Source organism: Antrostomus carolinensis, unplaced genomic scaffold (assembly GCF_000700745.2).
Source record: "Antrostomus carolinensis isolate BGI_N321 unplaced genomic scaffold, ASM70074v2 scaffold8004, whole genome shotgun sequence".
Classification (NCBI taxonomy): domain Eukaryota; kingdom Metazoa; phylum Chordata; class Aves; order Caprimulgiformes; family Caprimulgidae; genus Antrostomus; species Antrostomus carolinensis.
This window is the reverse complement of record NW_010310028.1, coordinates 16568-41027: the sequence shown is the minus strand read 5'-3', so window position 1 is coordinate 41027 and position 24460 is coordinate 16568. Positions and strand designations below refer to the sequence as shown.

General features: G+C 35.5%; 1 protein-coding gene across 1 annotated transcript in view; it reads right to left on the bottom strand.

Moving 5' to 3' along the window:
• Window positions 1-904: 904 nt before the first annotated feature.
• ZFC3H1 (zinc finger C3H1-type containing) overlaps window positions 905-24460 on the bottom strand; it is a gene marked incomplete at both ends in the record, with an annotated part of 36333 nt that continues 12777 nt past the window's right edge. The window contains 25 exon segments of the mRNA XM_010166270.1: window positions 905-944; window positions 1534-1635; window positions 2820-2920; window positions 3872-3934; window positions 3937-4039; window positions 4137-4241; window positions 6529-6639; window positions 7588-7682; window positions 8148-8346; window positions 8423-8528; window positions 9746-9983; window positions 12050-12241; window positions 12758-12944; window positions 14753-14936; window positions 15815-15931; window positions 16292-16393; window positions 16988-17109; window positions 18283-18414; window positions 19511-19620; window positions 19704-20252; window positions 21414-21545; window positions 21740-21914; window positions 22957-23103; window positions 23435-23553; window positions 23964-24101. Coding sequence (XP_010164572.1) covers window positions 905-944; window positions 1534-1635; window positions 2820-2920; window positions 3872-3934; window positions 3937-4039; window positions 4137-4241; window positions 6529-6639; window positions 7588-7682; window positions 8148-8346; window positions 8423-8528; window positions 9746-9983; window positions 12050-12241; window positions 12758-12944; window positions 14753-14936; window positions 15815-15931; window positions 16292-16393; window positions 16988-17109; window positions 18283-18414; window positions 19511-19620; window positions 19704-20252; window positions 21414-21545; window positions 21740-21914; window positions 22957-23103; window positions 23435-23553; window positions 23964-24101 — 3669 coding nt within the window.

Genomic DNA, 24460 nt, shown 5'->3' with positions numbered 1-24460 from the left:
CTTTTTAAACATTCTAGGAGGCAGTAAAAAAGAAAAGATTTCATAAGTGAGTCTAATAATAGCATGCTACCCATTACAGATCAGTTAAAGCTTTAATACTGTTTCGAAAGAAAGACTACTGACAGAAAAGAAAGATGCTGAGAATCAGCCACTACAAGAATGACACAAAACAAGATACAGCAGAGAAGTAGCTCAAAAACACCACAAGCAAGTGGGGAGTCACAAACCCAGGGCCTTGTGATCCCCCCAATACACAGCATCTTTCCACAAGCAGAATAATATTTCTAAGGTGACAGTAACAATATCAGGAAGATCCACTGTTTGAACTGAAGTGTGATTCACTGGCTGTGCCAAAAACCTCTTGTATTTGTATAGTGAGTGACAAAAATATTTCCCTCCCCAAAGTACCAATGAGTAAACTTGTTATTTTTGGAGAAAAAGAACTGACGTCTTTAGAAGGGTCAGGAACTACTCAAACTCTCTACATACACTGGTTTATACACCCTTCCATGAACACACACTTCCAACTACTTGTAAACTAGCATCTTCCAGTACAAAATCCTTCCTTCCCTCTACTGTAAGTGCTAGCAATCTTCTGCAACTAAAAAAAAAACAAAACCCAAAACAAAACAAAAACCCCCACAACCGGGAGAATGCAGCGCCCCTGGTAAGGGAAAGATAAACACAAACAGTACGCACAACTACTCATGAAATAATCCATTCTACCCTGATTGCCAAAGATGTTTCTCACACTTGAGGCAAATGCTTTGGTGTTTATACACAGAGTATCCAACTATCTAGAAATCTTGGTTTAAGAGATGACTATTGCTTTGCATAAAGCCAAGGTATAAAAGGTTTTAGAGAATTTTATAATTACTGATTTTAGTAAGCTGTGTTGACTTACTTCTCTTTGTCCCATTAGAAAGCACTCGGCAGCAATGGCTCTGAGGAAAAGAAATATATAAAAATACTTATTCTTGAATTATTTTAAATGCCTTTAGTGCCAGAATACTGACTGTGGAATGGAATTACAAGTTCCTTGAGAAGAAACTGACTAACTTCCAATGATGTTAATCTACAGTGAAAAGATAAAAATAGCCATTTTTTAAAAACAACCTTACATGAGCAAGACATTTCAGTGGTTCCCCATTATGAACAAACACTGAAGAAAAAGATCAGTTCAGCATCACTGGATAATGGAGATTACTGCTATTGTGATATATAAAGGGGGGGGTAGAGAGGGGGAGACAGAAGTCAATAGTTGAATTAAAAAGGCAATTTGTAAATACATCGTTCATATTTACACAATATCCATTCACGTAAGTTTCCCCAAGAGGGAAATTCCATTTCTCATTTTAAAGAAGTGACAATACCTCTGTCTGTTGTAACAGTTACTGCTTAAATATTAAGCTAATGAAAGAGAGACTTCCAGTACAAGCCCAACTGGAAGGACGTTTCAGATTTACCTTTGTGATGTAAACCTTATAAACAAAAGTAATATCTATGAAAACAGATGTATGACTGTTGCATTACATTTTCCAGATGGCCAGGCATGTTGGGATATTATATGTAAACATCTTGGCTTGCAGTTTCAGAATCTGAACACTGCTCTCCTCCCAGTATCGCAGAAGTAGTCTGTAAAAGGCATTCATGAGAAAGGAACACTGCTCTAATCACTGGGAACAGAAAAGCAATCCAAAGATACAAACACAGAATGTACTATACCTAATCTAAGCCAAGAGTTGCAAGTAGGAAAAAAACCAAGCCACTATATACAATATTACTGAACATGGTCTCAGAACAAAATAAAAAAGTTAAGTTACACTTTCAGAGAATAACTAGGAAGTGTGAAATTGGAGAGAAAATATGGTCTTGGCACATTACAAGATCCATTTTTAGCATGCACAAGGTAATTGTACATTTGAAAGGAGGCTAATTATTTTCACAGTCATATTGCTAGGAGATACTGTTCGGTCAGTTCTGCTCACCCATGTCAAGTAGTATCAACACTGCCTAAGGAAGCTGCAAGTTCCATCTAGATAGAATTGCAATGTGATGTAAAAATGCAGCTGTTCAACTTTGTGTGCCAGAAGCACGTGTGTTCTACTGTCCCCATACCCTCAACCACACACATTAATTTCAAGTCTTGCTTTGAATTCTTTGGGGTCACTATTGACGATGACCAGTAAGTGTTGGGGGACTTTTCAGAATTATTCAATCGAGTGTTTCTGAGCTCACAGCAGCTGAATACAGTAAAATATAGACTCCTTAATCCTGCCAGAGTACATTTTGAAATACTGTTTCATTAAGAACCAGTGCAATGCTGACATTAACCAGTTTGGTTTCCTGAAAGATTTTTTTTCAAAATTAAGAATGGTTTGGTTTTGCTAAATAAATGTCAAATTAAGCCTTAAGGTAGCACTGTTACAGACTGGTGTATTCATTTTTGTTTGTTCTATGCTGTAACTATACTTTTAATAGATCACTGAGTAACAACAAGAATTTAATATATATCTGACATTTCCCTACTCACACATGGTATTTTCAACATTTTTACTTATTATGTACAATGCACAGTTAATTCCTGTATAACTGTATAACCTTTCTGTAGACAGAACAGAATCCTGTCAAATACAAGAAAGATATATCATGTCAGGAGCCACAATATGCCTGAAGCAACATGCAGTAATAACGACTTTTACTTTTGTAGTAGAAAGTCAATCACGCAGGTTTCACACAAAAAAAAATAGTTTTCACACAAAAAAAAAAATAGTTATGTTAACCAGCTGTTTGTCTTGATTACAAGTATTTTTACATACCTCAGTGCAAGTCCTGGATTAGCAGGCATGGTAGAACAAAACCGTTCCAAGGCTTTGGAATGTTGAGATTTCGGAATGCAGCTCAAATAAAAAAGAATTACCTGTAAAATTTTAATTATAAACATTAATCCACTTTATAGCTGTCTCATTTTGCTAAGAATAATGGAATGACAAAATATGAACACTATGACCAAAGCAAGTTACCACTTACAAACCTTATGAACTACAAACCTTATCCCTCAAGGGTACATAAATCAATTTGTATAATAAAAAGTTAGCTAGTTGCTAACACTACATATTTTAGTCCTTCTAGCCTGCATTTAGTGAATAAAAGAGAAATGTACTGGGTGCTAGCAAAATGGGACACAGGATTTCTGTAAGTTTTATTCTGTCTGTATAAGGGGTCAACTTGTTTTCACTCCTACTTCTACTTTACTACTTCTGTTTCTCAACCACTGTCATTTCCGTGATCAAAACTGACAGCTTAAATACTGTTTCCATCTGCCAGTGTTACAGCTCTGCAGACCCCTCTTGCTCAACCATCTCTTCCCTTCCCTTACACATTTTCTGTTTTCTCTAGGAAAGAACAGATTGTGATTAACAGTTGTATTCACTATACTAAAGCGTAAGAACGTTTCTCTTTGCCTTACACACCCATTATTCAAAAGGCTACTGCTAGATACTCTTCTGCTCAAAACACTACTCTCCACACATACTTGTTTATTTTTCTACTAATTCCTAGCTCTCAGTGTTCATATTTTACTGCTGTCATATTTGAACAAGTAAATTACAGGTACCAGCTAAAAGGTAATCAGTCTGTTTAATTAAAACTGTCCACAGACACACTTACACACCCATTATTCAAAAGGCTACTGCTAGATACTCTTCTGCTCAAAACACTACTCTCCACACATACTTGTTTATTTTTCTACTAATTCCTAGCTCTCAGTGTTCATATTTTACTGCTGTCATATTTGAACAAGTAAATTACAGGTACCAGCTAAAAGGTAATCAGTCTGTTTAATTAAAACTGTCCACAGACACATTTTTACCTTATTATGGAATTCATAATTGGTCCAATAATCAGCAGTACTAAAAGGAATTGGGTATTTTGTGTAGGGACTGTAACCAGACATCTGTTCACTAGGTCAGTAAAAAGCTTGAATTCTTGAACTTTGTTGTTGGATCCAACAACTTTGCTATTGATAAAAACAAGGTATCTGGGGGAAAAAAAAAAAAAAATAGTAAGTAAGATTATTTGGTAGCCTTCACTTAATAGTTCTGAGATTAGTTTACTTTTCTCCCTTAAAAACTTACTCCAGCCAGATGTTCTGAACAGTTTCCTGCTGCATCACTGCCCCAAGAGCTGCTTCGTAAGCATCCAGTGCTTCACCAACACTTGCGTGAAGAGACTGGCACAAACTGTTTATATTAAAAGTTAAAAAGTGTTGTATGTCACAAACCATGCATCTTCTCACATATTAAGAGCAAGAAACAACGAAAAACTTCCCATTCTGAGATGCAAGAAAAAAACACTGTTTTCAGTGTAGCAGCATTATGGACTAATTAATCAGTTAAGATTAACATGAATTTCAACTGCAGATAATAAGGAGTAATATAGAAACCATGAAGTTTAAAATGCAACTCAATTTAAACAGAAATTATTTTTAAATGTCTTCTACTCTCGTAAAGTACCCTTTTACTGATCCTTTAAATTGGGATGCTCTGACTGCTACAGAATGGAGACAAGTCTTGGGTTTCTGTTCTGGAGCTTTCCAAACAAGAAATTTCAAAGTTGGATTAAAACCACTTGAGAAATGGTATCAGACTATGGCAAGAAAATTACTGTTCTGAAAGAAATACTACCAGGGATCTGGGGTAGAAATACACTGATAATGTCAGGAAAAAAAAACCTGACAAGAACAGACAAAAACCCCTTAATTTTGTTCGACAGGTTCTCGAGAGAAACATATGGTCAGATGAACTTACAGAATCACATCAAAGAAGTAGACACATTTTTTTGACCAGGATTCAGTGAACAATCCTTACTTCAAAGCGTCAGGTAACAGTGAAAAAAGGTAAGACTTTCAGTAAGTCGTAAGAGGAAAAAAAAACAAACATCAAACAACAAACTCAAGAAGAGGAAGACTACAGAAATGTAAAAATAAAATAGGTCTGATACTGCTACCTTGGTACAGAACCCTCCTGAACAGAGTCACATAACCAGAGTGCCTGATTCTACTGCTGCTTTCCCCAAGAACTACAAGCTAAATCACCAGCTTGCTACTCTTTCTAAAAAGGTGTGTGTATATGTTTGTGTGCACACATACACATGTGTACAAACACACAGTGATTTTTCCAAGTAAAACACTGTTCCTCGAGCTTTGAGGCTTTGCCAATTAACCTATTTTCACTTGGTAAAAGTGAACTTTTATGTCTTTTGTCCTCTGTATCTGAAAAAAGGAGAGACAGATACATAGGCCTACATACCCAGGCACATACTGCAGGAAAACTCAACCTCAGAAACACTCAATTATTAGCTCTGAAAGTAATTTAGGCACTTACTTCATGAGCACTAATTTTCCTCTTAGAAGCAGGTGCTAAAATAGAGGAGCATCCAAGCCTTAAGTTAGGGTCCCTAATGACTAAACAGTGACCTCAAGTGTCCTGCTAACAATGTTTCTACTGTGCAAGTACCAAATTTAAAATTGAACTTGCAAAAAGGCAAATATTTTCCTACAAAAAAAAAAAAAAAAAAATTGGTATTAAAGGACAATATAAAAAGAAACCATTAAGATAACTTAATCTAAACCTTGTACAAGGTTTTCTTTAAAACCATACATTTTACCCATTTACAAGTTGTCCACCAATTAAAAACTATAAGCAACAGTGTAAAAGAAGAAGTGACAAGTCCTCACTCAGTATGTGAAGCATTATCATCTTTGCCCCTTTACTTATCCGGAAAGCCAAATAGCTGCTTGTGAAGACTGACAAACTCAGACCACAAAGTGGTAAACTTCTTAAACAGCCTCAGTCAACATTCCAGTAGCCACAGTTATACTAGTGTTAAGTTATAAATGGTTAATACTTTGGTGCTTGCCAGTCCTGGATATTGCTGCTGTCAGAATGAATGGTGGAAGAAACAAAAAAAAGACTGTATATACATGACAAAGATCTGTCACCTTTGCAATGTGTTGCAGAAGAAAAAGTCACTTTGCTATGGAGGGGCATCTGGGGCTAGTTCCAACTTTAATAGTCTGTTGACAGTAGCTCCGTAAATAGCTGAAACAGTGGGTCAAGGAAGGTGGGGAGACCAGGGCTAAACAAAGTTAAACAGAGTGGGAGAAACTATTGTAAAATAAAAGGGAGACAACTGAAAGCCAGAGCACCACTACTAGCAGTGGCAACCTAAAAAAAACCCAAACAAAAAAATCATTCTGAGAGATGAACACACCTGTTATTGATCCCATAGTGCAGAATTTCTGAAAGATTTCTCAAGTGGAGAATTTAAGTTGATGTGCAATTGACAGTTCCATAAAATTGTCTCTGTTGTGCAGCAGGCAGGCAGGTTCCCTAAGGACTGGCAGATCATTTATTGAAAGAACCCAAAGTTATATACCCTTAGGCAAATAATGAGTGTTTGGCTTTTGAAAATGCAATTTACTCAGACCCAATAGCTGTTTCTCAGAAATATTTTAGAAAGTCTCACCAGTATATCTGCCACAGATACGGGATTTGCTGGTTTATAACATCATCTGTAAGATGTTCTTTATAGAGAGGTGATGTAAATTCAATTGGCATTGGAAAATTCAAGAGATATCTACAAGAGAAAAAAGCAGTAGTAAAGGAGAATATCCATCTACATGGAACAGTCCTATGTGGACGTCACATTTAGTTCCAAAATCCAGTTCATAGGACCTATTAAAAAAGATGCACTTTTCCTAGATTTTAGTTTAACTCATCCAGATACAATTTATAAAGAAAGCATGACATGGAAATATAGAAATAGTTCATATAAAAACCATTTACTCCCTCATTACATATTAAGTAAATGTTGCTTTAGATCTCAGAGCAGTCTCCCTCACAGGAAATACATCAATTAAGGTACAATCATCTACATACAGTCAGCTAAGCTGCCTTGCCAGTACTAAATTTAATGTAAACAAATTAAGCAGAAATAAAATCTAACACCTAAGATGGAGATAAAAACATTTCAAAGACTCATCTGCACAGAAGGTCTTCCTCTAAAGACCTTCTGAGACATCTATTTTGACTATAGGGAACTTGCATCTTTCAAAACTTCAGTAAGTCTCTCAATTAGGTGCTAAAACTCAAGTGGAAAATCAGCAGGCTAGATACAAACCTGTGCCTTTTTAGCAATAACAATCTGCTGACTAATAGCATGCTGGACATCTGGATTGAGGTCTTTTGCAAGTGCCTAAATATAGTTTTTTAAGTACGCAGTTCTAGGCTCCTAGCTCTGAAACAAAACAAAACCTTTGGCATACGCATGAATTACTTCCATTCCCCAAATCCAGACACTAAACTTGCTGGATATTTCATCTTTAAATGCCTGTGGTTTCACAATTTAGTGTGTATGCACAAACAACAAGTATAAGCCTTATACTACCAAATCATAATTCACTGAAGTTTTAGCAAGACATGCCAAGCTAAAAATAAAGGAGTTTAAAAATTCTAGACTGTCTTGTTTTTCAAGAAAACGCCAATACCACCAAAATTTAAATAGGAAAAAATATTCTAAATGTACCTTAAGAGATCCATGGGACTGTGCTGTTGGCACGTATTCTCAAAGAAAGCTGCCACGAAATCTTGCAACAGCGGAAGAATACTGCTTGACCTTTCCTGTTTTGGGGTTGTATTTTTTAAAGATAAAAAAATTAAAATCAGACATCAACCTGAAAATTACAAGAACAATTTAAGCATGATACATAACAAACGGTGTGTCTGTCTGCAATCCTCCATTGTCTTAATTCTCTCAAGAATGAAGTCTAACTGGGTCAGTCAGCAGGTAGCAGAAAAAAAGCTGAAAACATGTAACAGGGTTTACTGTTAATGTCTATTATTCTTGCATAAGGATATTCACACTGGATTACAACAATCCTAACAATTTATGATTTTATGTAACTCCTTTTATTATCTTTAATCATGTCACTAATTTTACCAATTCTATTTTTCCCATCTATATAAAGGAGAACTAGACATTACAAAAGTTTCATGAAGATTTGACGAGTATTTTTAACAACACACAAACCCCAAACTTTATAAAGCCAACTAACCAAACAAATGAGTTTTGGAGTGGAATGTTACCTGTGAAACAAGGAATTTACACAAATGATAAAAGATTTCTGCATTCTGGGGATTCTTCTCAAAAGCTCCAATCCATACTTCGTAGGCATTGTCACTCTGCCCCATCTGCAAATACAAGGTGGCCAAACTCTCCAAGAGCTGACAGCTGTTAGGACAGAGCTCCAACAAAGATCTACAAAGTTCTGCAGCAGACTCCCACCTTAAAGAAAAGTAAAGGTAAGTTTTCAAAAAAGCAGAGTTGAGCACTCCAATTGAAAGTGTCTGAAACAACTTACCTTTCAAGAAGCTTCAGCAAAGCGATCATATTTCTATATATAGGAAAGCAGATAGATATTCTTTGGTCAGCTTCAAGGCTTTCATCAGTACATGTTTTGACCGCATCTTCAAAACAAAAGTATAAAATCAAGCTTTTAGACCTCAAGTAATGTTAAAGCTATGTGAAACCTTAACATAATAAAAAAAGTCTCATTTAACACAATGAAAATACGTAAGTGTGGAAAGAACCTTCTGAGTGTTGCTTTTGCAAATGATTTTTAAAAAAAAAAAAAAATTACCATCTTTGGAAAAAGCTTTCTTAACACTTACCACCACAGTGCAAAGACAAAAGTCTTTCAGAAGTTCCACCCCTCATTCATTTAAAGCAAAACAAAAAAACAGAAAACATCCTACCAATGAAGCATTAAAGCCACATTACAGATAGCAGTGTATGACTATATTTAAAACTACATTCCAGGACTTCCAGCATAACTGCTGAAAACTATTGAGACAAAAGCTAATATTGGATATTATTTTTCTTCTCAGCATAATAAAAAGTTACTCAATAATGAACAGCCTATTATCATGGTTAGACTATCTTAAATCCCACAGTTGGGCTACTCAATCTATCCTTGAGTATTTCCACACTGCAATCTATCCTTGAGTATTTCCACACTGCATTACCACCTGCAGCACAGATATGTTCTCAGTGGCAATTCAACACTGCTGCTGGCTAACACACTAAGCTGTATAAATGTCAGTACATTTATACAATGCTATCATAAAGTCTACCTCTGGCAGCACCAGAAGTCAAGAATTCAGTTTCTTCTAGTATCTTCATTATACATCTTTAAAAAAAAAATTATTCAGTTTACTTAAACTTTGAATGAAGACAAACACATGCATTGCTCTGCCTCTGCTAAGGAATCACAGTAATCTTCCAGGAAAGTAACTTTCCAATAGACACATTCCATTAAGGGGAGGGAGGGTAAGAAAGAGAACAACAAGAGAAGCTTGGCTTTATGCTTGCATAATTCCAAGAAAACTAGCAAAGTCATACTGCCACAAGCCACTGCTCTTTATCTTGATAGAATATCACAGAAAAAGCTATGGCTTTGAACCATACATGAAAAACTCAGTGTGTGTTAAGTACCCAAAAACACGACTTCCCTCACTGCTCTGTTCAAATCAAGATGAAATATTCACTTCAGGATGAAGTATTAACCCCAGCGGCTTAACACAGTCATCAGCAATCTTGCACTGCCTTAAAATCCGAAAGTTGGATAATATTTCTTGATTCACAAGTGAGCAATGCATTAAGTAGTTTACCTCTTTAATCTTACCTTCAAACATAGCTAACAGTATATCAGGATTGGTCTTCACATCTTGAACTGTTTGCCATGGTATTAAAAATGGCTCTTTGTTCACGATCCTTGAAGGATTGACATTAGCTGGATCATAGAACTTGACTGGGAGAATGCCAAATTCAGTTAGATGTATGTAAGCCAGCCAAGCCAAGCAACGGTCACTTACAGTAAGGCGCTCTGATATTATCTTTTCATTTGCCGATTTTAAAGCATTCTGTAAAGGTTAAAAGAAATACATTACATTTCAACCATAAAATCTTTAAGATCTAAGAATGAGAAAAGGAAACAGGAAGAGTAAGCTTTAGTATTTTCAAATCTTTTCCACAGAAAAGACAGGAACTAATTCTTTACATCAATCATTATTATATTTGGCTTATGTGAATGTGTGACTGTATTCAAATAGTATGCATAACTTCTAGTAACAGGTTTAGAAAAACTGTAGAAGACATATTTTGAAATGTGAACAGAGAGAGACTTTGAAAAATATGCATCTCCCAATGTGTTCCATTTTTCTGCTTAATACTTGGACAATTACTTCCAGTTGCGTAGAAACAATACATTAGCTCTACACACAACTCATCTACAAGTTGGATTCATCTTGCTGTATCCTACTGGGTTTTGGGGGTTTGGTGGGGTTTTTTTGTTGGTTGTCAGTTCTTATAAGTCCTAGTTATACAGCTACTAAGTTGTAGTTATCCAAGTCTACTAAAAACACCATTTCTAAAGCCTTTTTTTTCCAAATGTGTTAGAAATGTTACCGAGAACAGCAATACTGCTTCAAATTTTCTTACCAGTTATATGCAAAACTAAAATAACCCAGTTAAACTGCCAGATCCCAAAGAAAATCATTAGAGCACGCAACTAGACAAAGTCTAAAAACAAATGCTCCTAAACCAGAACAGAATTCTCATGGCTAGTGATGCGCCAACATTTTTCTGGATAACTGCGGTACAATCAAAGGATGCACTTTCAAGAGAATGAAAGTACTTGCCAAGTCAGGCAAAATTCAGCTTTTTTTATTTGTCCTGTAATAGGTGAAAAATGACATTTCAAAAACATTTCACTTATTCACCCTTCCCAAACACTGACTTCAGAAAATTTGCTTTCAAGTTTTCAAATAGACACATTGCTACTTATTCTGAAGTAGCATTTACTTTGAAATTATCTTCTCTTAAATATGGTTAAATAATCTCTCCCCAAGACATTCTTTTCAACTACACATTTTAAGATTAATATAAAGAAAACAAACAAAAAAAAAAAAATATTTTGTGATGATGCTTTGGGGAAAGGCACATTTTAAGATTAATATAAAGAAAACAAACCAAAAAAAAAAACCATATTTTGTGATGATGCTTTGGGGAAAGGTTAAGGGAAACTAACCCATGTTATTCCCCCATATTCACTGGATTTCCATTTCAATTTGACACAATCCGAGTTTTTCTTCCAATGTTCTTTTTGTTCATTCAGTCAAACATTTATAGTTATATTTATCTGTACTGTTGTGTTTAGAATAGCCTTTGGAGGAAGTCAACCAAGTATAACACTTTCTATTTAAACTGGAGCTAGAAAAAAGCATTATAGCCTTAAACCACACAACCGAAATGTTTTAGGGTCTAGCAAACAACAGGTGCCACCTGCTGGTAGGACTGAAAAAACTTGCAACTGAAACTACAGCAGCTCCCACTTCTGGTAGGGGCTTATGTCAGCACTCGATTTCTCCCCTTCATCCACCACTTCTACTGACTACACAACACGAAGAGTGACCTAAATTCGTCCTAAAGTCACAATAAAAGCCTGCAAACTCCATGAATTTTCACAGGATCAGTAAAGTCTGATCTAACAGTCTTCAATTTATGGAGCCAGGCAATACTGTTAGGTAACACCATACTATGTTCTTCCCAAGAACTACTGGTTTCATAATTTCTGTAGCAATAAACATTTGAGTACCTGAGCCAAGACATTACTCACAGGCCGTTCACTACAGAGAAGTGTTCTATGGCTTACCAGAAATAAGGAGGTAAAGCAACTCCCTGTGAATTATTTTGAGACATAGTAATCTAGGCTATTAGCTACACAAGCAAAGCAGAATAGGTAACAAAAATCCCAAAGGTATATCCAAATTTTACAATGGCACTGTATCTCAAAACAGAAGTCTCTAGGAGAATTCCTTCAGCAAATAAAGGAAGGAACAGTTCTTTTAAAGTTGACATTATCAGAGCCACAGGCATTAGAAAGGTGACAGTACAAAGAGAATTCCTGGGGTGGTAACCTAGAAGTTACCTGCAGCAGAACAAGAGCATTCTGATGTCTTCCTGTAAACAGGTTTAAGTGAACCCTGTACAGAAGAGTCTCCAGCAGCTGAAAGGACAGGAGGTTTGGATTTTCTTCTCCCTCTGTCACTTCCATTAGGAACTGTAGCATCCTCCCACACACATAGTCTTTTCCATCAAAGGAATTCTCCAGATTCAAAAACTAGAGAGAAATAATTAATAATAATCATCATCACCAGAATACTAGTAAAGCTCCTAGGTTAAAGTTTAAAATCATTTGAATCGCAAACCTCGGATTGTCTTTCACCACCTTATGAACCATATTTCCCTCCCTCACATGAAATTTTCACAATAAACCTCAAAAAATACTATTTAGGTATTAAAGATCAAATAGACAAAGTGAAATTTTGCAAGCATAAGTAACAAAAAAAGAAATGTAACATCTTTATTTTACATAAGTTTTATTACCTGAAGAAAAGAGATGATTTCTACAAATATTCTGCAAACAGAGCTTTGAATTGCTTCATTTTCTGAGCAGCAGTTGAGTTTTCAAAAAGCTATAGTGTTTTTTTTATTTCACACTTTCCCTGTCATAGGTACTGGTTTTCTACAGTAGAAAATGCACACTGACATGAGCAATTCACATACACGCTTTGGTCTGGGTTTTTCTGATTGGTTGGTTGGGTTTTTTTGGGTTTTTTGGGTTTTTTACACTTACTGTCCACCAGATTTGATAAGAAGGTGCATATTCCACTGCTGTTTCACACATTTCCTGTATCTCTTCCTTGGTTCCTCTTTTTGAGAAGAGTCTGAGGTAATGACACCAAATTTCAGGATTTTCTTTGTTGTTCTCAAGGGCTCGAGCCAAAACATTTAAAGCAGAATCTAAACATTCAGATGATGACCTGTAAAAATTGAAAAATTAAAAAAGCACTCACATCAACTGTGTTAGTATTAGGACTTACACAGTATCAAATATGAAAATGGATACTTAGAATGTGACATACAATCAGCCTTTTTTTTTTTTTTTTTTTAAATGTGCTGTCCTTTACTATGAAAAGCTTCAAAGTTTCAGTACGTTTTCAGTCTTCGCAGGCTATTATTGCAATGGTCACAGTGATGGAAAAATAAGGCACTGTAGGAAAAGAGTGCTAATTGAAGTAAGAGTCCAATTTAACTGAAAATGGGTAAGATTAATCTGTAAAGCAGAAGTCTCAAGCTGCAATCATAAAAAGGCATTTACATTGTACAGACTTAAAAACTTCAGCAGAAACTTCAAAGGCTTAGTAAAGTAAGTTATTTTTGTTACATATTTGTCTTACTTTCTACAGTCGTCAAATATAAGCCCTTATTTCAGGTATCTATGCATGTCATGCAGGTTTTCTCTGCCTCTAAACCATTAAAAAAAAAAAGATACTTTACTTTTTGAGATAACTATCATGAGATTATACCAGCAAAGTAATACAAGACTAGCTCAAATAACTGACTACATGTTGAACCACAGAGCCGAGCTTTAACTCAAACAAATTTTCATAAAAACCACAGAAAGCTTCTGAGGTCACATTTATTCTGAAAACAACTTTAGAAATTACTTTGCATAGACATTTATGAGAGGAAAAATGCATATCCCCAAATAAAACTAACACAGTTAACCATGTATAAGTCTCAAGCTTTCCCAACCCCTTCTAGCACCCCTGCCATATACTAAACCACTCGGATTCTTCAGAGTACTGAGGCTGGGGGGCAGGGGAGGAAATGGAGATGTTTGTTTTAAGAAATGGATGCACTGTCTTCCATTAGGTGTTCTCTTTTCTTTTCTTGATCTTTTTCCAAGTATGCTTATACTTATAAAGTGTGCTCTTCTCACCTTGCCACTTGCTGAGTACCAGCCTTTCCGGTTCTATCCCTTCTAGTATTTAGCTGTACCAATAGCTACCTGAACCGATCATTTGCTACATTTCCCATCGTCCACAGTTCACACAAAGCTTTCAAAAAAAAAAAAAAAAAAAAGAGAGTTGCTCCTCTCCATTCCCTTTCCTCCCTGCTGTGGTTGCTTAAGCCAGTACCTCACTATTAAAATCTAAGTCAACATCTAGAATGAAACCACCATGACAGAATTCCTACTGAAATTATCTGATTGCCAATAAAAACATGGTACTTTGCAGAATAATTTAAAGGAACAGACACTAGAGAAACTGAGAAATTCAGAAGTTAAAAAAATTACAAAATAAGAAACTGAGCACTCAACTGGACCATTTCTACAGGGATAAAACCATACAGCAGAACTTATAAGAAAGCTTTCTGATGAAAGTAATTTCAAACATTATTCCAACCATTCACTCTGTAAAGGAGAAACTGATTCGAGTTTACTGGTCCATTACTTTATCACTGGGAGTACAACATTCCACTGTAATCTTGGGAATACATTAGGCTGTGCACTTTTCAAGTACAAACAATTATTTCTCCTACACTACTTTCCATCAACTTCCATTCTGAATCAGAACCCTCCTAAAGATAAACCGTCAGTGTAATTCATTACTCACATGCTATACTGGATATAGTAAGAAATCTAATCTATTTTTTAACTTGCTTTCAAGTAGTATGTTTTTTGTGACACTGTTGAAGAAAGTTCTTTTACATCCATCAGAAAGGAAACTTGATTATAGAAGCATGGGTAAAGCACAAAATCAAATCTAAAATTTATCAGACTTACCCTTCACTTTGATTCAAGTATTTGTATGCGAGTTTAATCCAAAGCTGGACATCACAGGGGTTTTCTTGGACGCTTGCCTCCAAGTTGGAAATGTCATCAGTCTCACTTGTAAAATATCGGACATCATCTGGAGTCACCACGGCATCAAGAGCTGGAACTCTTTTTTTATGTTCTGTGGGATGGGCTGCAAATAAAAAAATAAATTTAAAAATGTTTCTTTTCAAAACAGAAGTGACCTGTAGGATTAGAACTCACACAAGGGGTGGCATTTATATATTTCAAGTATAGCCATTGACCAGAGCAAAATATGGTTGTTTCAACATCCTCCAAAACTTAGAACTGTGTAGTCTGTAGAAAACTGGTTGTACTTCAAATGCAAAGACAAGAAATAAATAGCAGTAAAAGGCTGCTTTGATCAACAGGCATTAATTAAGGCAGTTCATTAGGCAGCATTACAAAATAAGACATATCTAACAAAGAAACATTTATCTCAATTCTAAGTCTCTAAAAATCCATTTTACAGGATTTGTTCTGCTGGCACAAGTCACATATGAAACAACTGGGTTACTGACACTCTAGCAAGCTTCCAAGCCTCAAATGCTGTTTAACAGTAGGGCTTTTTTTATTTCTGACCTCAACAACAATTTCTAACTCTGTACAAATTTAAGATAACCAAACACATGAAGTTTTACTCCTTCTAGTTCTGGGAGGGAAAAATAAAAGTAATTTTTAAAAATCCTAATTGTCTATAGGCAAAACTGAAACATTCTAGGGAAATAGTTCCTTATGTTCCTTTTAAGAAAAGGCAAGTAGAAATTCCAACTTAACTTCCACTCACACCTCATACTAGATTCTTTCCCCCCCCTTAAATACAACAAATTCAGGTCAAACTTCACGCATTTATGAAAAATACAGTTTGCATGGAGGAAATAGGAAGTCAAAAGATCCATTAAAAGCACTGGTTTTCTTAAGAACCACTTGAAAAATTACATGTTGGGAAGAGGCTGGTAGGTGTTTCTCCCCAGTACGCTTTTTTTAATGGATGCTACACATCCAGATTACCATATTTAACAGGTCCAATGAACTGTTCCTCTTCACCGCTGCTACTATCTAACAGAGGTCTTCTCCAGTACTTTGGTCTCCACTTCCTTTTATCTTTCCACGTTGTAAACGGAGGTGCTGTAAACAAGCAAAGTAGTAGATATTATTTTACTTTCCTGTATTCAAGATTAAAACATCTTTGCTAATAAGGATTTTGGATAAAAACATCCTGTGAGTATAAGTTTCAACACTACTTATTTAAAATCTATTGCACTCAAGTGCCTCAGTCACTTTTACAAATTAGACTCCAAAACTGTTATATTACTGCCTTAAAACAAACTTTGCTGCCTTTGATTTACCATAAATAGAATTTATAATACTGAGATAAATAAACTAAGCAACAACAACAACAACAAAAAAATATTATTTACAAAATCATCAAGGTACTTACATAATTTTTTAAAGTTCGTATTTTATTTAATCTATCAATTTACTTACTGTGACTTTTACTCTCGTTGATGTTGCTGGCCAGAAGAACAGCCATCTGATCCACTGACATACGGTCTCTGTTTATACCAAAAAGTTTTTCAACATATTTTTCTGAAACAAGAATATTTGCATCTTAGGTAAACACAGAAATGGAAATGGATAGGTAACTTTTAGCACAACCTATGCTGAATTGATTAAATATGACTGCTTCAAGAGGTATGGTAATTTTACATACTAGAACAGAGAAATTAAAAACTGAAAAGTCCTGTTCAGCAACTTGCCTACAGGGCAACAGCACTGTTATAAAATTCCAGCTCCACTGAAACAGACCAATCCAGTAGTTGCAAAAAAGTCAGGAAGGGGAGAGGGAAACACTCCACCTTGATTGACTTTTTTTTTTTTTTTTTTTTTTTTTTTTTTTTTTTTTTTTTTAAATTTTTCCAAATAAAAATTTTTTTTTTTTTTTTTTTTTTAGTTAAATGTTCCACAGATCAATGATTTTTCTTCCTTTCTGTAAAGACACCAAGGTAACTACCCACACTACGAAGGACTGAATTGGACAGTTGCAGAAACCCATTTTTTCATATAGCTGTATCTTATATATTGCTTTACATCCAAGTCCTTGCACTCAGGTCTTTTAATGAAAGCCATTCCCTTCAGAAATGAATCTTTGTATACAAAAGTGAACAAAAGACTCTTAAAAACCTGTGGCAGTGCCGATTTCCTCATCAGTGCTTTTTTCTGAACAGCCAATCAGTTCTAAATTGTAAGACAGAATATCCTGAAACAGCTGCTTACGGCTAAGGGTGCAATCTTTCATGTGCTGCCTAAAACAAACAAATATGCAATTAATGTATTTATCACAGCAACAATTTAATAAGGTTTGTAACTATAAAGTTTGCTTCAGCACATGCTAGGGTGAAGCATGAAGAAAATGATACCCACAGAAAACATTATAGCCTGCTTTCAAATTTCTGTTAAATATGTCTGGGTCTTCTCAAAACTTAAGCCTCCCTCAGCAACTCAATCCTAGTCCTCATTACTTCACTATAGCCTTACTCTTTAAAATAAACCTCTATACACTTGCTCCACACTAACACAGAACACAGTATTTAGAACTCTCCAGTTCAAACAAGGTAGTTATAAGAATGAGATATTACTTTGTATTTAAAAGCTTCAAACTATGGTTTTATGGCAAGAGCTAAAAGCTGATCCAACAAGCTGCCACTGAAAAGGGGAAAAAAAAAGAGCTGAAGTTTACTCCTATTATATTTTTCCAGAAGTCTCCAAATTGGGTTTATTCCTGACTAATTCATATCCGTTTACTCTTGCACCAACTTTTAAAATACACTGTGCAACATTTTTTAACAAACTTTTTTTAATATAATTTTATACCATGCTTCAAAGAAAAAAAACTTAGGTAGTATTTTCCCAGAAAACTAGAATGCCACTACTACAATAGTTGGGGTTGGTTTTTTACATAATCATATAACAATTGTTTTACTTCAGTTAGCAGCATGATACATCTCTAGTATGCTTAACAGTATCAACCACCACCTGAGGTTCCCTGAGAGTCTGAAGTTATGCTGAAGCCATAAAGAAAGAGGAGTCCCATCTGAATTACAAGGCAATCAAAAGGTAAAATACTCTCCAACAGTCACACAGAATCACAGAATGTCAGAGATGGAAGGGACCTCGAAAGATCATCTAGTCCAACCCCCCTGCCAGAGCAGGAACACCTACAGTAGGTTGCACAGGAACACCATACTGCTTTTCTAATTTTATGTCTAAAGAGCTTCCTTTCTTCACGGCTTAGATTAAAGCCTTTTTTTTCCTGCCAACCTAGTGTCTGCAATAGGGTATAACTTTATTCTCTAGAACTTGTGCAGAGCATCATAAATCCAGACCTTTTAAAGAAATTAAGAACATGCCTATTTTGACCTTTGAGTCAGACATCTAGAAGAGAGGTTTAGTTCAAATGAGCAAAATTAAGAACTCACCACTGACAGTCATCATCGTTACATGTGCCCGTTAAATCAAAACGGCAGAAACACTGTTTTGGCTCAATCATATTGCTGTATGTTACTGAACTGAGGTACAGCTTTTCCTTGGTTCGAAAATACGGACTAAACCTAAAATGAAAGTGAATTATTGTGACAAAGCTTACGAGTTAAGACATCAGTAATAATCACTTTTTCTGTATTAAATCTCATCATTTCCAAAACCCTACTACTAACCATGAGCAATACTTAATGTATGAGTTAAGAGGAAGATTAAAACAGATAGAGGGGGGAAAGAACAAAACAGTACTTCTCAATCTAACGAGATTCTGTTCTAGCATTCTCTTCTCCCTTAGGTGCAGAACATCATTCATATAAGAACAGGAAATGTAGTATAGGGAAAGCAAAGTCTTGAAACTGAATTTCAGTTTAGTTCTAGAAAAACTGCACTTATGCTCTAGTCAGCATAAGATCAAAGTAAAACAGAAGTAAAAAGAGAACCATGGAAGATTAACCTGAAAAAACAGTGAAAAAATCCACACTGTATTTTAGAATGTGTAAACAAACAAAAACCAGTCTGAACTGAGCAGACCATTACTTGTTTTAAATCTTTAGCTAAAGTCTATGTCAATTTTGGGATTTCTAGCTCCTTAAAGAACTAAAGGCATAACCTACAAGATGTTAAAATGAATACTCCTGTAAAGATACGATCCTCCATCTTTTGCTACTTAAGAATATAGAAATTTAAAAAAATGAAGTATATGGTAGGATTGAACTGCTCCAGTTTAAATTCCAGACTTTTATTTTCTAAAATTTAATGTGTAGGAACAAAGTTCTCTTTAGTTAAAAGACAGATGCGTTAAATGGATTACACTTGCGGGTGCCTACTTTAAGTCAAGCTGAAATCGCTGTGGTCATGCCTCTTTCCACCAAACAGCAATACAAAAATAGGTGATTGGCTCAATCTCAACTCAGTGTAAATCTTAGCCAAGTTTAAAGTCTGCATAATTGAAATACACTTCTGTTAATTTTTTCCTGGATTTCAGATTGCTTCATACTGGATATAAAAATACTGTTTTTAAATACTTAACTATTATTTTTTAATTTAGGCATACCAAACAACAATCCAGTTGCAGGGAATAGTACACAATACAGTGTAAAAGTAGCATACTGCACAAAAGCAAGGGACTCCTGCATACCAGAAAAAGTAACTAAAAGGTCCTCATACCTGTAGGATTTAAATACTAGAAGAGGACTATGATATGGTCCAAATGGAAATGGTTTCACTTCAGTTTGTTTACTTTGCGACGTAACAAAATCCATGTCCACTGAAATTTCCTAGAAAACAGATAAACAGATATACAGCAATTGCAATGCCACCTAATAAAGACAACATTCATACTTAGTTTTAAAGCATTTACCTGACCACACAACAGATGTTCCTTAGGTACTATAAAGGCAGTACTTTTCACTAACAGCTCTTTCAAGCTGTCAGCTTTAGCATAAAGTTTTTTCAGTTCATCAATATTCAACCCAAGGAACAGCTCAGGCTCCTCTGATGCCTTTTTAGAAAGTTTGTTTATAGTTTCTTGTTTTGGAGTGTCCACGTGTTTAAGATTTGGTTTAGTGAAAGAATTGGATTCTCTGAAAGATCTCCTTCGTTCTCGGTTTGAATGAGACAGAACTTCATCATCGAAGTAGTTTTCTTCACTGTCCAAAGACAATTTATCCTGTGTAAGATCATGAAGTGATGGCTGAGGTAATGCAAATTCAGATTCCTCTTCTGCATGAGGCGCAATATTTGATTGTTCCTTGGTTTGAAGTGCACGGGCCTCTTTCAATTTCTGAATCTTTAGAGCATATTCATATTCTAGTTGCTGCAGTCGTTTTTTCTCTAGTGCAATCAATTCTGCTGAATGCTTTTTTGGACTTGATGCAGGGGAGTTTTCCAATTTCAACATTTTGCTTGGCTGCAAAGAAAAAAATTCCCTTTATTTCATTTTCACATTTACCAATCTATTGACAGGAGGTAAATGAAACATGGGCAAGATTTAATTCAGGGTTTATAAAAACGTATTTTAAACTCTTGCCAGAAAAATTCAACCAACAGCAGGAAAAACACAAAAGAGTTTGCCAAAATTCAACTAGCAGGTCTGTAGGTTTTTCAATAAAAGTTACCCTACATCACGTATGGGGCTTCAACAGAAGTTCTTGCCCTATTTAAAAGGTGAGCTATAAAAGAAGAATACACACGGGTATTGCAGGTGGACACAAAGAAAAATTTACAAAAATATATTAGCCTTGTTTTTCTAGATTTTGTTTTTCAGAACAAGATCAGATCCCCTCTTCAGTGTCTTTGCTAGATAGTTTTAACAAGATCACTGATGTCTACAGACAGTTAAAGTATTTCCTTCCTTCCTTCACAGGCATACAGTTCCTCTTATTATTTATCTATTAATGACATTCCCCTGGCACAGAAACGTAGGCTTTGAACAGTTTTCTTTTTCAAGTTATTAATGCTTTTTCTGTTGAATTCTCAAAAATATAGGAAACCAGCAGTGTGGGAAAATAACGGAAGATTGGCAAGGAGGACTGTAAACACACTCAAGTGACTTGCAGCTGAAGTGTAGAAAAACACAGATATTATACTAACTGTTGTTTAGCTTTGTGTGCTGGACAAGTACAACATCTGTGATTAGATAACACAGGCCTGTGCTAGATTTAGAGGCATCCTACCGAATATGCTTGAGATTCCTGCCCTGGTGTGGGAAAGATCAAAGCACGGTGGTAAAGTATGTCTGCACAAATCCCTTCTATACAGCCAAAACCAGGAGGTTTGGTGATCCTCTAGCGAAGACTGATCTCTGCATCCCAGCTTGTGTGACTGCCCTGGTGCTGCTTTGGGGATCCCCCGGCTTGCAAGGTAACAAAAATAAATTCACTCTTTGCATTTCATCCACGGTTTTGTGGTTGTTCCTGTGTCCTGCTTGTGCTGGCTCACACACCAATAGGAAGATTCCTATAGTGCTTTGGAAATTTTTTCCTGTTTTCCTATTTGAACTAAGTTTCCTAATCAAAATTGCTACTGCTTTTCAAGTACAGCACTGTTTAAAAGCATGCAACAGACTTACTCCAAGATGATCTTGTTCCAGTTTTCGTTTCCCAATTTCCTTACTTGCTACTGCTTTTGCTCGAGCAAGTTCTTCTCCATATTTTAATGCCAGAGCCTTTTTTACTGTGACTCGTTGTTGAACCTTATGAATCTGAAAAAAAGAAAAAAAAATACTACACTAAGATGCAAATTTTCAGATACGACCACATAATAAAATATAATCAGAAAATACATGGGAATTAATTAATTATTAATTCAAAGAAAGCCTACTGCCTCCAAAAATTAGGCTTTCCATTTCAAGATTTCCCGCTCTAGGAAACAGAAGCATTTCAAAATTAAAGTTACTTGTTCCTGAAGCTTCTTGAGAAACATCTTATTAGCATTCAAGATCTTCTCTGTTGCTTGTAGCTGTTCAGCCAGTTTGTTTATCTTATTTTCAGCAATTCTAACATTCTCTCTCTTCTTGGCCTGTTGTTGCAACAAGTGTTTCAAGACAGATTCATCCTTCATCAACAGTAGTCTAAAAGTAGAAATGCCGTGTAAACTTTTTTTTTTTTCCAAAGGGAAGCTTCTCAGAGCTATCACTGCTCCTCTGCAACCCCACCTCTTTTTCACTTAACAACATTCTAAATTCCTCCAGATAGTCCTAACATCCATGAAATAATAAATACTAGTAGTACATACAGCAGATTTCGGTATCCCAAGTTCAGCATGTCAGTATAAAGCAGATTAAAACATTCTAGTTATAAGGACAGAGGAAGGTAAGCGACTAGTGTATCTTTAATACTGTTTTTAACATTAAAACATACAAAACACACATATTCTTGCTTTCTGTTAAGTAACAACCCAATTTTTCCTCAGGGTGCATTAGCAGACTGCAAGCCATAGTATTATGGCATAATAGCAGAGTAACTGAATATAAAAAGCTATGCATTAAAGGAAGCGAGATAAAGACTTGGATACTTGGGTGTGAATAAAGGGAGAGGTGAAAAATGTCCTTCAATTGATGTCTGACCAGAAACCAGTTTGTTCACAAGACCACAAAGAAATAATCAAGTGGCAACGGAAGCAGAAAAGAAGGATGCAAAGCATTTATTTTCCACAGTAACTTGGAAGAAGGGTGAGAAACACGGAAGAGGCAAGCTAAAAGAAAAGGCGTACAGGAAAAGCTTCAAACAGCGTACCCGTTCTGCAGAAACACTCATTTGTTTACATACATTGGGCATATTCCATTGAAACATGCCACCCTTAAAGCATACTGAGTAGTGAAAAGCACTCATTTCTTCGTATTTCAGAGTATTTAGGTGGCACAGATGATAGTCTGGTCATTGAACAGCTGAAAACAGCTGGCATGACAAATCCTACTTAAAAGTTCCATCAAACACCACACTGGCACTACAACAAAATTCCTTTTGTACAGCAATAGTATTCAATACTGAATAGTTCAAGACAACAGAAACAATTGTTTGCTGCAGTTTAAATGCTTCACATTCAAAAAGATTATTTACTATTTTAATCTTGCTAAGCAAACAAGGTAGGACTTGTGACAGTGACGTATGTACCTGTTTTTCTTAAGCTTCCCTTCTGCTTCTGTGACTTGTTTTGTCACTACTGCTATTCTCCCAATTCCATCAACTTCACCATCAGAATTTGCAGGGGATGAATTGTTCCTCAGTGGATCAGACTTAATTAAGCGTTGCTTCTCACGACTAAAACAGAGATGTTAAAAGCAAAGATGTTCAGTAGCTTCAACATTCATTTTGATGGGTACTCCAAATAGTTTTTAAATCTTAAAAAAGTAGCAGGACAAGATTTCAAGTTAAAAGAAAAAACCTTCCACAACTGCAATCAACTAACATAAGTCAGTTCAAATCCAAGGACTTTATACTCCTATGTTGTCTTACTAAGAATTCAATGTGGGAAAAACCTGAAGGCAATGGCAAGGTTTTCAAGCTCAGATTTTCGTTCCAGTTACAAAAATAGACTAGTGAAGGACTACAAAGAATATACGTTTTACAGGAACAATTATCTCAGTTGTACCTGGCAATCTCTTCTTTTAAGAGTCTGTACTCTATCTTCTTATCTTCTGGTAGAGCCTCTGGAGTTCTCATCGGATCATTTTCTTTTTCTGATTTTGGAGGGGCTTTGATTTTTGAGGCCTGTTACAACGAGGTGCAAGTCAATACTAGTCACACTAGTTCAAAATACAGCTACTAGCTGCTATTTTTAAGAGGCATTCCAGAACAAACTTAAAGCTGTTCAAGGCTAGTAAGATCTTTTAAGCCAGTATTTTTTGCTAGTAATTAAAGATGCACTGAAATTTAACTGAAAAAATAAAACCAAAATATATTAAAAATTCTATCATCAGGATAACATCTTAACAAAAAAACCCCCATTTTATAGCTTGTGCAATTCCAATTACAATGTAGTGATCCAGACATGAGTAATGCACTCACTCTTGCCCATTTCTGATGTAATCCAATATTTCTTGACCAAATTCTAAAGTTAAATTCCATATACAAAGAAAAATCCTTACAAAATAAACCTATTAAATGCTGATAAAGTTTACCTCAACATTTCTCCTTGCTTCTTTTATCATAGATTCTAGTCCTCCAAACACACTGTTAGCTGAGTTAGACGGCTCTCCATCGGACTCACTATCATCGGAGTCATTTAATGTAACCACAACAGACTTGTGTTTTGGAAGCTGCAGGGAAAATAAAAAAGTTTTATAGCATGAAGAAAAAGTTACCAAGACAGATACAACTGAACATATATTTACTAGGAGAGAAAAAGGAGGTTAACTCCTTTTGTTATCATGGCACATCAATTCCACATTGTAAGAAAAAAAAAAAACCAACAAACAAACAACTAAGCATCTGTGCAAATCCACAAGATATACCATAACAGGAAAGGTACTCCAACATTTTCAACCTATTTCCAGGTATCTGCAGCATATTTACATCTCCACAGTCAGAGCAAATGAATCTCAAACCTTTGATTCCTATAATTCAGGAATTATTTCAATATAAGGAAAATGATCATCTGCAAGCAACTGTTTTAAGT